Source organism: Mus caroli, unplaced genomic scaffold, assembly GCF_978045245.1.
Source record: "Mus caroli unplaced genomic scaffold, Mus_caroli_1 scaffold_14, whole genome shotgun sequence".
Classification (NCBI taxonomy): Eukaryota; Metazoa; Chordata; class Mammalia; order Rodentia; family Muridae; genus Mus; species Mus caroli.
The window spans coordinates 53,118,186-53,131,143 of NW_028227269.1; the positions used below are offsets into that span (position 1 = coordinate 53,118,186).

A 12,958-nucleotide genomic window follows, 5' to 3' on the forward strand; every position below is an offset into this window, starting at 1 on the left:
ACCTAACTTATTCTGAAAGATGTAGAAATCGGGGCCAAGTACTCTTAATTTCCTTTTTAATTTAAAAATTTCCAAAAAGGTTTTTAGGGTTCTTACTCAATTTTACTAAAGATACTCTAAAAAAAACCCAAACAAATCCAACTAAGCAATTCTCTAGCAGCTCTTAAAGCACATTTTGAAGAAAGCATATCATGACAGGGTGTGGGTACACATTCAAACCTCCACACTCAGGAGGCAAATGCCTGATTTCTGGGAGTTCCAGGCCAGATAGGGCTATGAAAAATATCTTAAGTGGTCCAGTGAAATCTAGGGTATAACATGGTTCACGTGTGAATTCAGGTGTTTAAATCCCTTGTGTGAATCCATACATTCTTCTCATTTCAGGTTAAGTTTTGACAGCAGCCAGAAAAAAAATTACAGAATTTTTAGAAAGGGACTTACTACTTTATATATATATATATATATATATATATATATATATATATATATATATATATATATATAGTGTGTGTGTGTGTGTGTGTGTGTGCGTGTGCCTGTGCAATACAGCATGTGTGGAGGTCAGAGAACAACTTTCAGTTGTTTTCTCATGTGTAGGTTTCAGGAATCCAACCAAGGTTGTCAAGCTTGTAAGCATGCACTTTTATCTATTGTGCCATCTTACCAGCCCCTTCTCTGCAGAATTTTAAAGAATAAATACATTAAAATAAAGCCAGGTGTGGTAGCTCACACCTTTAATCCCAGCACTCTGGAGATGGGGGGTGGGGTGAGGGACAGAGGCAGGCAGATCTCTGTGAGTTGGAGGCCAGCTTGATCTATATAGAGCTAGTTCTGGGACAGCTAGGGCTACACAGAGAAACCCTGTCTCAAAAAACCAAAACAAAAACCAACCACCCCAAACTAACCAAACAAAACAACCAACTCCCCCCAAATGAAAAACAAAAAACCCCCAAAAAACCAAACACACACTCTTCATTAGGTACTCTCTTCAGCAGCACACATACAAAAATTGAAACGATACAGAAATTAGCATGGCCCTGTGCAAGGATGACAAAAATGTGTGAAGCATTTCATATAGGTTTTTGTTATTTTGGATACAGGATCTCACTGTGTATCTCTGGCTGGCTTGGGACTCCATATGTAGAAGAGGCTGTCTTTTTTTTTTTTTTTTTGGTTTTTCGAGACAGGGTTTCTCTTTATAGCTCTGGCTGTCCTGGAGCTCACTTTGTAGACCAGGCTGGCCTCGGACTCAGAAATCCGCCTGCCTCTGCCTCCCGAGTGCTGGGATTAAAGGTGTGCGCCACCACTGTCCGGCTAAAGTCTTTTTTTTTAAACCTTTCTTTCTTTCTTTCTTTCTTTCTTTCTTTCTTTCTTTCTTTCTTTCTTTCTTTCTTTAGATTTATTTATTTCGTGTATATGAGTACACTGTTGCTGTCTTCAAACACATCAGAAGAGGGCGTCAGATTCCCAATACAGATGGTTGTGAGTCACTATGTGGTTGTTGGGAATTGAACTCAGGACCTCTGGAAGAGCAGTCAGTGCTCTTATCCCCTGAGCCATCTCTCCAGCCCCCAAGTCTAGTATTTCAAAGAATAATTTTTTTGTTGTTTGAGACAGGGTCTTGCTAGGTGGTCCTGGCTATCTTGGAGCTCACTCTGTAGACCAGGCTGGTCTTGAAGTCAGGGATTCTCCTGCCTCTGCCTCCTGAGTGCTGGGATTAAAGGCTACCACTACAGTGGGTAATCTTATCAAACAATGTAACGTTCATGTCTAGTGACGATTGTGTGTGTTCTGAGGGAGGAAGAAGTGGGTGAAATGCACAAAGCAAGCACTTCATCACTAGGATATATCCCTAGCTCTGAAATGTATTTTGTTATACTGAGTATTCATATACTGATTACATTTTTCCACTAACACCGGAATACAAGGACTGGAGAGATGGCTTGTTGGCTAAGAGCACGTACAGCCTTCAGAGGATCCGGGTTCAGCTCCTAGCACCTGTATCAGAAGGCTCACAAACGCCTGTAATTTCAGTTCTGGGATAGCCAAGATCCTCTGACCTTCAGCAGGCATCTGTATAAATGGCTCTTTGGTAAAGTGCCTGCTGTGAACATGGAGACTTCAGTTTGGTCCCTGGCACTTGTGTAAAAGGCCAGAGGTAGTGGCTTACGCTTTCTTTGACTTCCACACACAAATACAGACATATTATCTTCAAGTTTAGTGCACTGCCTGTGCCAGTAGATACTACTAATACACTTTGCCTTTACTTAGCAATAGCTGCCTCTTTAATGATGTATGCTTTATAGCAGACTGTTGTGTATCACAGGAACAGCTTTTTAAAAAGTGATAAAGGCAGAGGCAGGTGAATTTCTGAGTTCAAGGCCAGCCTCGTGTACAGAGTGAGTTCCAGGACAGCCAGGGCTGCACAGAGAAACCCTGTCTCGAAAAAACAAACAAACAAACAAACAAACAAAAAGAGTGATAAAGGACTCAAATCTTCTTAGGTAAGGAAGAATATATATTAGATTTCATACCTGTAGATTGTCTTTTCCTGCCTCTTCTCTTAGATTCACTGTCCTGGAGAGAAAGACTTTCAGCAGTATTTAAAGGTATCAACTGTCTGCTTGATCCCGGGGTGCTGACCCTGAAGTTAGTGAAGCTGGGACTGTGTTCTGGGGTATGATCAGCACCCTTCCGGCCTCTGCGTTTGCCATGAGGACTAAGCAGTTCCACAAACACATCTTGCAGTGCACTAGGACTGTGGCGAGTGGAGCGACTACCAACTCTTAGGGATCGAGTTTCTGTGGGAGGAGCAGATCTGGTTTTCCTCAGGTTTTTGCTAGCAGATTTAGCAGTGGTTTTGGGCGTGCTCTGCTGGCTCCTTGAAGGGTATCTTCCAGGGTCTTGTCGTTGGCTGCGACTTGGGAAAGAAGGGCCAAATTTCCCTTTTGTTTTAATTGGCAATCTAACTTGGGGTCTTCCTCGTTTTGGTGGGCTACAAATAGTTAGAAAGTACAATAATTGTACAATAATGAACAATGAAGAACATATGGTTATTTGTACTTAATCATTGAGTTGTACATAAATTACTTTTGCTATAATTTATGCTATAAATTCTTTTCTCTCTCATTCACACACACACACACACACACACAAAATGGTATATATTATCATATCCTTTAAGTTTAGAGACAAGTTCTTATGTATTTCTCTGAAACAAGGGAGGACATTTATTTTCTAGGTGACTAGGATATCATCATGAAAATCAAGTCCTGAATTGTGATAATGGATTAAACTTGCATTGTGCTTCTCCTGTGTCATCACCATTGACAGAGGTGACTGAGAGGCTAGCCAATGGCTAACATAACATAGGTCTCAAACTTATGGTTCAGAAGACCAAGCCAAGAACCTCTTTACTACTTTCTGATTCTGAAATATAAAGCTAGATATAACTTATCTCTCTACATACTTCTATTTAACAAGAAACATTCATAAGAATTTTCCAAAATTACTGACCAGTTGATGTGTGTGTGTCTATGTAATATCTGTACATGTTCAGGTGTGCTAGTACTACATGGGCCAATGCTGGGTGTCTTCTATTGCTTTCCACCTTATTTGCTGAGACAGGATCTCACACTAAAGCTGGAATTGGCTGATTAGGCTAGAGATAGCACTCTTGAAAACAAACAAACAGCTGGGTGATGGTGGCGCACACCTGTAATCCCAGCACTTGGGAGGCAGAGGCAGGCGGATTTCTGAGTTCGAGGCCAGCCTTGACTACAGAGTGAGTTCCAGGGGCTACACAGAGAAACCCTGTCTCGAAAAACAAACAAACAACCCCTCAAAACAACAGTAAAAAATTGAAAAGAGAAAGTGGTGAACGACATCCTCAAGTAAAGGAGAAAAATAATCAACAAAGCAGAGCGGATGGCTCTATTTTATTTTCCTGACAGTGTTTTTTGTATTGGACAGTTCTTGGTCACTCTTGCCATACTTGGTTTCTTGGTTCCATGGTATTGGTAAAGATATTTAAGATGAGAATAAAGATTACAATATGATGTCCCCATTGTGGTACAACTACAATGGAGAACTAGTGGACAGAAATATACCTAATAAATATGAATTTTTCTTATTTTAGTCCTGAAAAAAAGGGTCAAACTGAGTGTCGTGGTATAATCTGAGCACTAGGGGGGCTAAAGGCAAGATCACGTCAACTGTGAGGCTGTTTCGAGGGGGGAGTAGGGAAGACTACCCCAGTGCTACCACAGTAGGAACATCCAGCCTTCAAACCTCAGCACTAGGCCCGAGGGACAGCTCACTGTGTCACAGAGAGAATCGATAATCCTGGAGGCTGTGGGATGAGGACAGAATAGATTGGAAACACCTACCTTGGAAACATTCTGAAATATTTATAATATGTAAAATGCACAGGTAGTTTTAGAACATTATGACTCAGCTATTCTTGTGGGTCTGAAGGGTCACAGGCGAGAAGAGCCTTCCTCACACTGCAAACTGCACTCACCTGAGCGCTTCCTCGTCGTCAGAGTCCTCCTCATCTTGCTCCACCTCATATTCTTCCTCCTCACTTTGACCCTCTTCATCATCATCATCAACTTCATCATCATCATCTTCCATACCCTCTTCCATTTCTTCATCACTTTCCAAGGATGGTCTCTGCCTAGAGGAAAGTCTTCTAGAACGTTGCTTTGGTCGACATTCTGGACAAAACCAGTCTCCATCAGGAACAGCCTGAACAAATGACAAAAATGATCATTATCTATCTACTGTCAAAAATCTCAATGTCAATGTGCCCAACAGACAAAGATGAAAATACCTTGAGCTTTGGTCGGACGCAGTAGGTGTGATGCCCTCGGTCGCAGCCGTCACACAGCACCATGTTTTCAGCATCCCCCTTTTTCCGGCAGATCTTGCAACGTGCGTTCAGTATGGACTTGGACCACATCACACTGCGATCCAAGGTTGATAAATGCAGAAACACTTGGGAAAGACTAGCAGAGGAAAGGAGAGACTCCCTCCAACGGTCCAGGACGGTTTTATAAGAACGTCCGCTGTCACTGCCATCTTGAAATGAGAGGGAAAAGTGATTGAAGCTCCTGGGCAGAGGCAATGTCTGCTAGAATTACTGTCTTGGTAGTGTAAATAGCTCTGATGTCGTGCTTCTCCAAATGTTTATCAAAAGGACTATGCTTAACACTGAAAACTAAAGTTCCATGTAAGCAGCACTTGGGAGGCTAAGGGGAGGCATCTCTGTGGTTCTGAGCAGGCTGCACTATGCAGTGAGCTCCAGGTCATCCTGGGTTGCAACAGAGTGAAGCTGTCTCACCCGCAAGCTGCCCACACCCAATGTTAAAGAGAACATGTCTGCTGACCTGTATTTTTAAAAAGTCGACATAAGGAATTACTTAAATCCACACACTGAAGGATTGAGGTTTTAATAGTTAAAAGAGAAAAGAATTTAGGCAACATGTTCCCAATTGAGTCTTTGTATCAAATCTTGGTTTAATTTAAAACTGGTAAAATGAGTTATTCCTTTGAATCAAGTATGTTACTTACTCATTGTCAGAATGATTCAAACACAATAAGGTTTCTTGTGAGCTGCTAGTACATATTCTGACATAGGTAAAGGTGTTGGCTGTGTGTTCCTGAGGGTGAATATACTATACACCACTGTGTAGTGTAGTTCAGAAATTTTACCGCAGTACTAGCACTAAAGAGACCAAGGGAAGGGGTTGCGATTTGGGCTACATACTAAGTTCCAGGCCATCCTGAGCTACTTTGCCCTATCTCAAAACAATGAAACATGCCCCCATCTTTTTTTTGTTTTTGTTTTCTGAGGCAGGGTTTCTCTTTATAGCCCTGGCTGTCCTGGAACTCACTCTGTAGACCAGGCTGGCCTCAAACTCAGAAATCCACCTGCCTCTGTCTCCTGAGTGCTGGGATTAAAGGTGTGCGCCACCACGTCTAGCTTATATACCCCCACCTTAAACTACCCAACCAAACAAAACAAAAAAAGGAAAACACAGCCAGCAATATGGCCCAGCAGGTAAACATACTTGCTATGCAAGCCTGGTGACGTGAAAGGAAAGAACCAACTCTAAGTGTTCTCTGACCTCCATTCCATTCTGTGCCGTGCTTGCACCCGCCCCCAAATACTAATTAAGACAAACAAAACAGGGAAAACATCACCCTATGAAAGGTTTGAACGGCTCACAAGTACAGTGCTTGCTTTGCACTGCAGTCCTGGTTTTTCATCCCCAGTAGCAACACCTATACATATCCACATCCACACACCACTAAACCAAACCACTGTGAGAACTAGCAAAATTATCAGGGGGTTGGCTGGAGAGATGGCTTAGTGGTTAGGAACACTGGCTGCTCTTTCAGAGGTCCTGAGTTCAATTCCTGGCAACCACATGGTGGCTCACAGCCTCTGTAATAGGATCTGATGCCCTCTTCTGATGTGTCTGAAGACAGCGACAGTATATATTTAAAAAAAGCATAGATCAGGAAGTTTACATGACTTAGAACTCTGCTGAGTGTGTGGTTCAGTGGTAGAGCATGGGTCCACCAGGTCTTGGGTTTGATCCCCAGTGCAGCCAAAAGAGCAACAAAGAAATAAAAACTACAGAGAACTTGTAAATGTTAAAAGAAACTAAAAACTCAGTAGGACAAGGGAAAATCAACAGACGAGTCAAACGAGGACCGCCTCCCCCCCCCCCCCCCCCAAGACAGGGTGTCTCCAAGTAGCCCTGGCTGTCCTGGGCTGGCCAGTAAGTGAGTGATCCCTGTGCCTCAGACTTGTGAGGGCTGGAATTAAAGGCATGTGCCACCAAAGCCAGGGAATCAAATGACTCCAAAGCTTGAAAAAATGAAGTGGGTATTCAGGCCAACAATATGTAGAATGTGAGCAGACAATATTCCCACCTTCACCTTTCTGAGTCTCTAGTGTTGCTCAGATGACTCCCAAGGACTCCATGTGCACTACAGAACTATTCTACCCCGAACAAGCCCACACCCCAAGGTAGCTTTTGTAGATGGTATATGAGCTAGCTGAATTCTGAATTCTGATTTCAGCTCCTCTCTTCCTCTGGGGTGTGTAATCTACTAAAATGCACTGGCTTTATCTTTGCCCCTCATTCTATGCATCTGACTTGACTTCATTAAAAGGCTCCATGGAAAGCTCTGGCATAAAAGTATCCCCAAGGAAGTACCAACAAGCACTGCTAGTTAAAAGATCATAACGACATCTTTCTGGACAAATCAATCTGCACCAGTTCTTACTACGTAATGACGAAAAATAAGGCTGGAGAACGGTCAACATGCTAGAGTGAATGAAGTCCATTAGGAGAGGCTGTGTAGGCTTGGAAATCAGTGGGAATGGTTTTAGTTCATGGGTTGGTGAACTTTTCTTTCTTTTCTTTTTTTAAAGATAATGTAGATCAGGCTAGTCTCAAATTTATGATCCTATCAACGCAGCCTCCTAAATGCTGGAATAACAGGCTGTACTTCCAATTCCAGGTGGACTGTGGGGACAGAAGTGCAAGGAGGATCAGTGACATCTGTTATGCCAGCTGAGCACCGGGACTCTGCCCACATCACCGTCCTAGGCTTTCTCTTGACACGAGTGCTGGTGATTTGAACTCAGGTTCTCATGCTTATATGACTGAGTCATCTCTCAAGCCTTCCTCACCCCTCTGTGGGTAGAGGGTCTCCTGTGGCTCAGGGTGCCACTTTCCAACTCCCTACATTCCTTAGAATGGCCTTCACTTCCTCAGGGCTAGAGCACAGTTGTACACAAACACTCCCAGACCTGCTCCCTTCACTCAGAAACAAGCTCTGACAGGCCCATTACAGCTCTCTTATTCTCTACGTTACATGATCACCAAGGGCAGAATGTCTCATTTCTCTTATCTTTCATTTGCTAGTCTGGATATATTCCTCAATAAATTGTTGACATAAAATGATTAACATAAAAAGTATACCAAGATTCCCCACGGTTCTCTTGATGTAAGAGAAAATCACGCTATGCAATCTTATGTCATACAAGTAAAGATAAGCCTCTTTGTGTATTGTGGGACCACAGCTACGAGTACTAAGATTTACTTTGCACATGTCAACTTAGAAGAATGTAAGAGGCTGGTAACAAGATGGCTCAGCAGGCAAAGGCACTTGCTGCCAAGCTTGATAGCGAACTTCCATCCAGGGACCAGAGAGAGCCAACTCCCCAGGATAGAGCCAACTCTATCCATGTACCACAGCATGCGCATGCATGCACAAGCATTCACACAATAAATTAGTGAAGTAAAAAAAATTCTGATTATTTAAAGTGTAATATGAAGCAGTCAACTACTAGTAAGACAATAGTTGTTTTGTAAGCTTGTCTCCAAGTTCATTCCTTTCCATAAGATCATATTCAAGATTTTCCTTCAAAACTAAATATGCACATTAGTATTCAGCAATACAGAGGTAAGATAGCTCTTATAAGACAAACACACATTTCTGTAAGAAGTTAAAAATTTACCATCTCTCACACTAGATTGATCGTCCTCTCTCTTTTTCTTGTTCTTTTTTTTTCTAGCTCCCTTTTGATCTTTATTAATTTCTGTGTTACCTAATTTCAAATTGACAAAGTTAGTTGAGAATTCCTATTATAGCTTAAGGATTTAACCATAAGCATGACATTATGATGAAATTACCAACCCAAACAAATATTTCTCATACCACCTCATCTAAGATAATTAACTGAACACGATTCTCTTCCCCAAATTAAAAAAAATCCATGAGACCATTCTTATCAGTGAGATTAACTACAATAAACAGGTTGTACCCGTTCTCTTTCCCTTTGTGTACTAAGGATTGAATCCAAAGCCTCACGCATACCAGGCAAGCACTCTCAGTGGAGCTAGAGTTTTAGCCTTTGTGACAGGGTCTAATATATAGCCCTTGCTGGCCTAGAACTCACTATGTAGACCAGGCTGGCCTAAACTCAGAGAGCCACCTGCCTCTACCTGCTTTGTGTCTAGCCTCTACTGTGTTTGTGTATGTGTGTGTGTGAGAGACAGAGAGAGAGAGAGAGAGAGAGAGAGAGAGAGAGAGAGAATGAGAATTTTCTTGTTTGTAACTGTCAGCTACCTGTATTGACTTGATATACGTGTTTGTGCATATACTATGCAGTGCCTATAAAGGCCTAAGGACAACTTTTAGAAGTCAGTTTTCTCCCTCCACCTTTGTGGGTTCTGAGGACCGAGATCAGGTCATTGGGCTCCTACAACAACAATACCTCTACCTGTTGTATCATCTCCCTGTCTCTATTTTAAATTTTATTTTGAATGTCAGGTGTGTAGTGCATGCCTGTAATCCTAGCAGCACTTGATTGGCTGAGGCAAAGACTTCTGTGAATTCAAGCCCAGCTCATAATACACAGCAAGACCCTATTTCCAGCAACACCACCTAAACAATTATTCTGAGAGCCCAGACTGGTTTTGAATTTGTGATCCTCCTGCCTCAGCCTCCACAATAGCCGTAGAAAAGGAGGAAGCCTTGAGTGAATGTCTATTATTGGCATGAGTGTGGTCTCACCAAGGACTCCAAAGTCTCAGCCTCACAGGAGTGGCAAAGCCTTATCTGTGGCGAGGCTCATACTGGCAAAGAACTCTCCAGGAGTTCTAGTGCGAGTGGATCACTGTGAGTGGATGCACAGAGGCTGGCAACTGTACCAAGCCCTCAATGTTTCCAGCCTCAGGCCGCTGACCTACAGAGGTCTTCCTACTGAGACTAACAACCATCCCTCCAACTCCCTTCTCTACCTAATAAGCAGGCTGAGGTTCCTGATTGCTGTAGGTAGTAGGTGCCCCCCATCAGGGGTAGCATACTCACCTCAACACCAGTTTCTCTGTATGTGTGTCTACATGTGGGATCCTAGCACCCAGGGCATGCAGGACAGTGACAGCTATAAGCACACACTATACCTGGTGAGTTTGCCATACAGAGAAACCCTTTCCCCAGAAAAAAACAAACAAACAAACAAACAAACACATCTTTGAGGCTGCTTAGTTTCCTATGCTGAAATTTTAGAAGAATGCAGCATGTATTCTATCTCAGACATTCATAAAATGAAACTTCATTTTCTCTCTTCCACATGCCCTGCAGGCCTCTCAGCCATGCTGGCTTTGACTCCAAAGCCTCTTGCTGCTTCCTCTGAGCACTGGGATTACAGCCTCGTGCTCTGCCACCCTTGAGCTTCAGTTAAGAACCCAAATAGTTTCTTTTATCTTTCAGCATGAAATAGAAGTTCTAAAATGACTATATTTACATATAGTATACATAAGAATTCTGTGGCCCTCCATAATCCAACAGACAACTCTCACAGTTTTTTTCTGGCCCAAAGCTTTACTAAGAAATACAGATGAAACACAGGCTAACAAAACAACTAGATCTTATTTCCCCTTGAATTTAAAAAAAGAAACAGGTTTTCAAAGCAGACTGGAGGCTTCACTTAACTCCTGATCTTAGATATTAGATAGTTCAGGGAGTGACAGAACCTTTTATGGGATACAAGGGCACCACAACCAGAGGCAAGGGTAAGGCAGGAGCTTCTCCTGTTTTCTTCCCCTTTCCCACTAGAAGATGAACACACCCACAGTTATCCTTGAAGGATATGCCATGGCTCTGGCACCTCCAGGATCTGGGGTCTTCACTGCAACCCAGTTGAGTCTTTTACTCTGGATTATGGATCTCTCCTGGCCCCTCCCCGGAACTCCAACCATACCACAGGATGCTAAGCCTCAGCCACTCGCCATAACTCCCCCCATCTTTTTCCAAGCCTTCAAAACCAGTACTATATGAGCCTTTTACACACATTCTGCGACCAGCTTGAGAAAGAGCCTTACACTGTGTGGACACAGCAGCCTCTGGGCGCTGACCCTGAGAAAATACTTTCCTATTGTCCCAAGGACTCAGACATTTCCACCTCAGCGGCAGTGGTCTCTTAATAATCAGTTGATTCTTCAGTTTCTGTTAATCAGCACACAGACTTTTAGTCCAGATATCACAAACAACCGCCATTCTAAGTGTCATGAGAACATTTGCTTCCCTCTGAAACCTCGGCCACAGCTCCACAGCATTTCTCTGTATTCTTAACTTCTAGGTGCCCACTAGAAGGGCCCATAAGTTCTGAGCACATAGGCCAAGCAAGTACTCTACCACCAAGCTGTGTCCCCAGCCTTCCTCCAAACCTCTCTTAACTCCCTTCTATCTTTATCTCCCCCTCCTACCCCACACAATGTCTCTTCCCCATAACTTTTGTTTTGGCCTTGTGATCCATTTAACTAGGAACTCTGCATTACCTGGACTGAACAACCCACTGGAGCCTGGTGAGTTGGGGATACAGCTTAAGGCTTGCCCCGAATCTATCAACAGCAAATAGCTCATCAGTGAGAGTGCATCTCCTTATCTTGAAAGTGAACTGCATACACTGGGGTGCCATCTGCACTTTTTCTTTTGTGATAAGGCAATTCAAAGGAATACAGGAACCTTTGGCCTGAGGGTATAAGCCTGAACCACCAGCTGAGAGGAGGACACTGGGTTCTAGCCTGCCTGGGCTACAGAAGAGTTCAGGTCATCCTGAGCAACTTAGTGAGACCCCTTGAGTAGGAGGAGAGCTGGGGCTACAGCTCAATGGCAGTGTTTACCTAGCATGAGTTGCAACCCTGGAGATTCAATCCTCAGGACCAAACCCCAGCAAACAAAACAAGCCATTAGATGATACGAGAAAGGCCTAAGACCGATGCCTTCAATGTGATGTGATTTTTTTAAAGTTATAATAATAATATCAAATTATAAGAACATGAGTAGGTTTATAACAATGGGATATTAGATATAAATTCTTCAATTTAAGTGCATTATATGAATATATTTATATTCTGAAATTGAATGATACAGTTTATAGCAGTGGTTCTCAACCTGTGGGTCACAGCCCTTGGTGGGGTGTGTGTCGAATGACCCTTTCATGGGGTTGCCTAAGACCATCAGAAAACACAGATATTTACATTACAATTCATTACAATAGCAAAATTATAGTTATGAAGAATCAACAAAAATAATTTTATGGTTTTGGTCACGACAACATGAAGAACTGAATTAATGGGTGGCAACATTAGGATGGCTGAGAACCACTCATCTATAAGAAGTTACAATTTTGTTTATTTTTACTTTATGTGTATGAGTGCTTGCTGGCCTGTATGTATGTGTATCACATGCACTCCTGCTGTCCACAGAGGCCAGGAGAGGGTGCTCGATCCACTGGATCTGCAGTTACAGGAGGCTGTGAGCTGCTGTGTTGGTGCTGGAAACTAAACTGGGTCCTTTTAATGAACATAAGTGCTCTTAACCAATGAGCTGTCTCACTAACTCTGACACTTCATTTTTATTAGTCCTCACATCAATTATTATTATTTAAGAAATTCAGCATTCAAGTTGCCCCTTCCCATGAGACCAGAAAAGTATGGGTTTTATCTTCTCTATAAACTTTTTTAAAAATGAAAAATAAGGTCTCTCTATGCAGTCCTGACTGGCCTAGAACTGGCTATGTAGCTCAGGCTAGCCATAAACTCAAGAAATTCACCTGTCTGCCTCTCTAGGGCCAGAATTAAAGGCATGTGCTAACATGATGAATTAATATCTAGCTAACATGATGAATTAACTTAAAATCTGAAGAAGGCAACATGGAATTAGAAGCAAGGATAACGTTAAAATTGATTTGAATTTTGAAATCCATATTTTTTTTAAGACTTAATAATTAGGTTCATGGGTTGGCCCTAAAAAGCCAAATAATTGCATAAACTGCCTAAAATGATCATATTATTTCTTTCATTCTAGCCACAAATTGTAGCTCAATGATAGAGTCTGCCCAGTGTACACGAGGCCCTGGGTAATACCC

The 12,958-nt window shown here is 42.5% G+C and overlaps 1 protein-coding gene and 1 pseudogene across 5 annotated transcripts in view; one reads left to right on the top strand and one right to left on the bottom strand.

Annotated features, from left to right (window-relative positions):
• The window catches only part of Baz1a (bromodomain adjacent to zinc finger domain 1A), a 123,750-nt gene that overhangs the window by 2,927 nt on the left and 107,865 nt on the right, over positions 1 to 12,958 (bottom strand). For 3 of the 5 annotated variants that reach the window (XM_021179125.3, XM_029484732.2, XM_021179127.3), the window contains 4 exons: positions 8,543 to 8,632; positions 4,835 to 5,082; positions 4,523 to 4,749; positions 2,535 to 2,995 (listed from right to left, as the gene is read on the bottom strand). In XM_021179125.3, the coding sequence (XP_021034784.1) occupies positions 2,535 to 2,995; positions 4,523 to 4,749; positions 4,835 to 5,082; positions 8,543 to 8,632 (1,026 nt within the window). The remainder of the gene's footprint in view (positions 1 to 2,534; positions 2,996 to 4,522; positions 4,750 to 4,834; positions 5,083 to 8,542; positions 8,633 to 12,958) is intronic. The other 2 variants (XM_029484733.2, XM_029484731.2) reach the window with 1 other exon arrangement.
• Positions 980 to 1,080, top strand: LOC115032922 (U6 spliceosomal RNA; annotated as a pseudogene).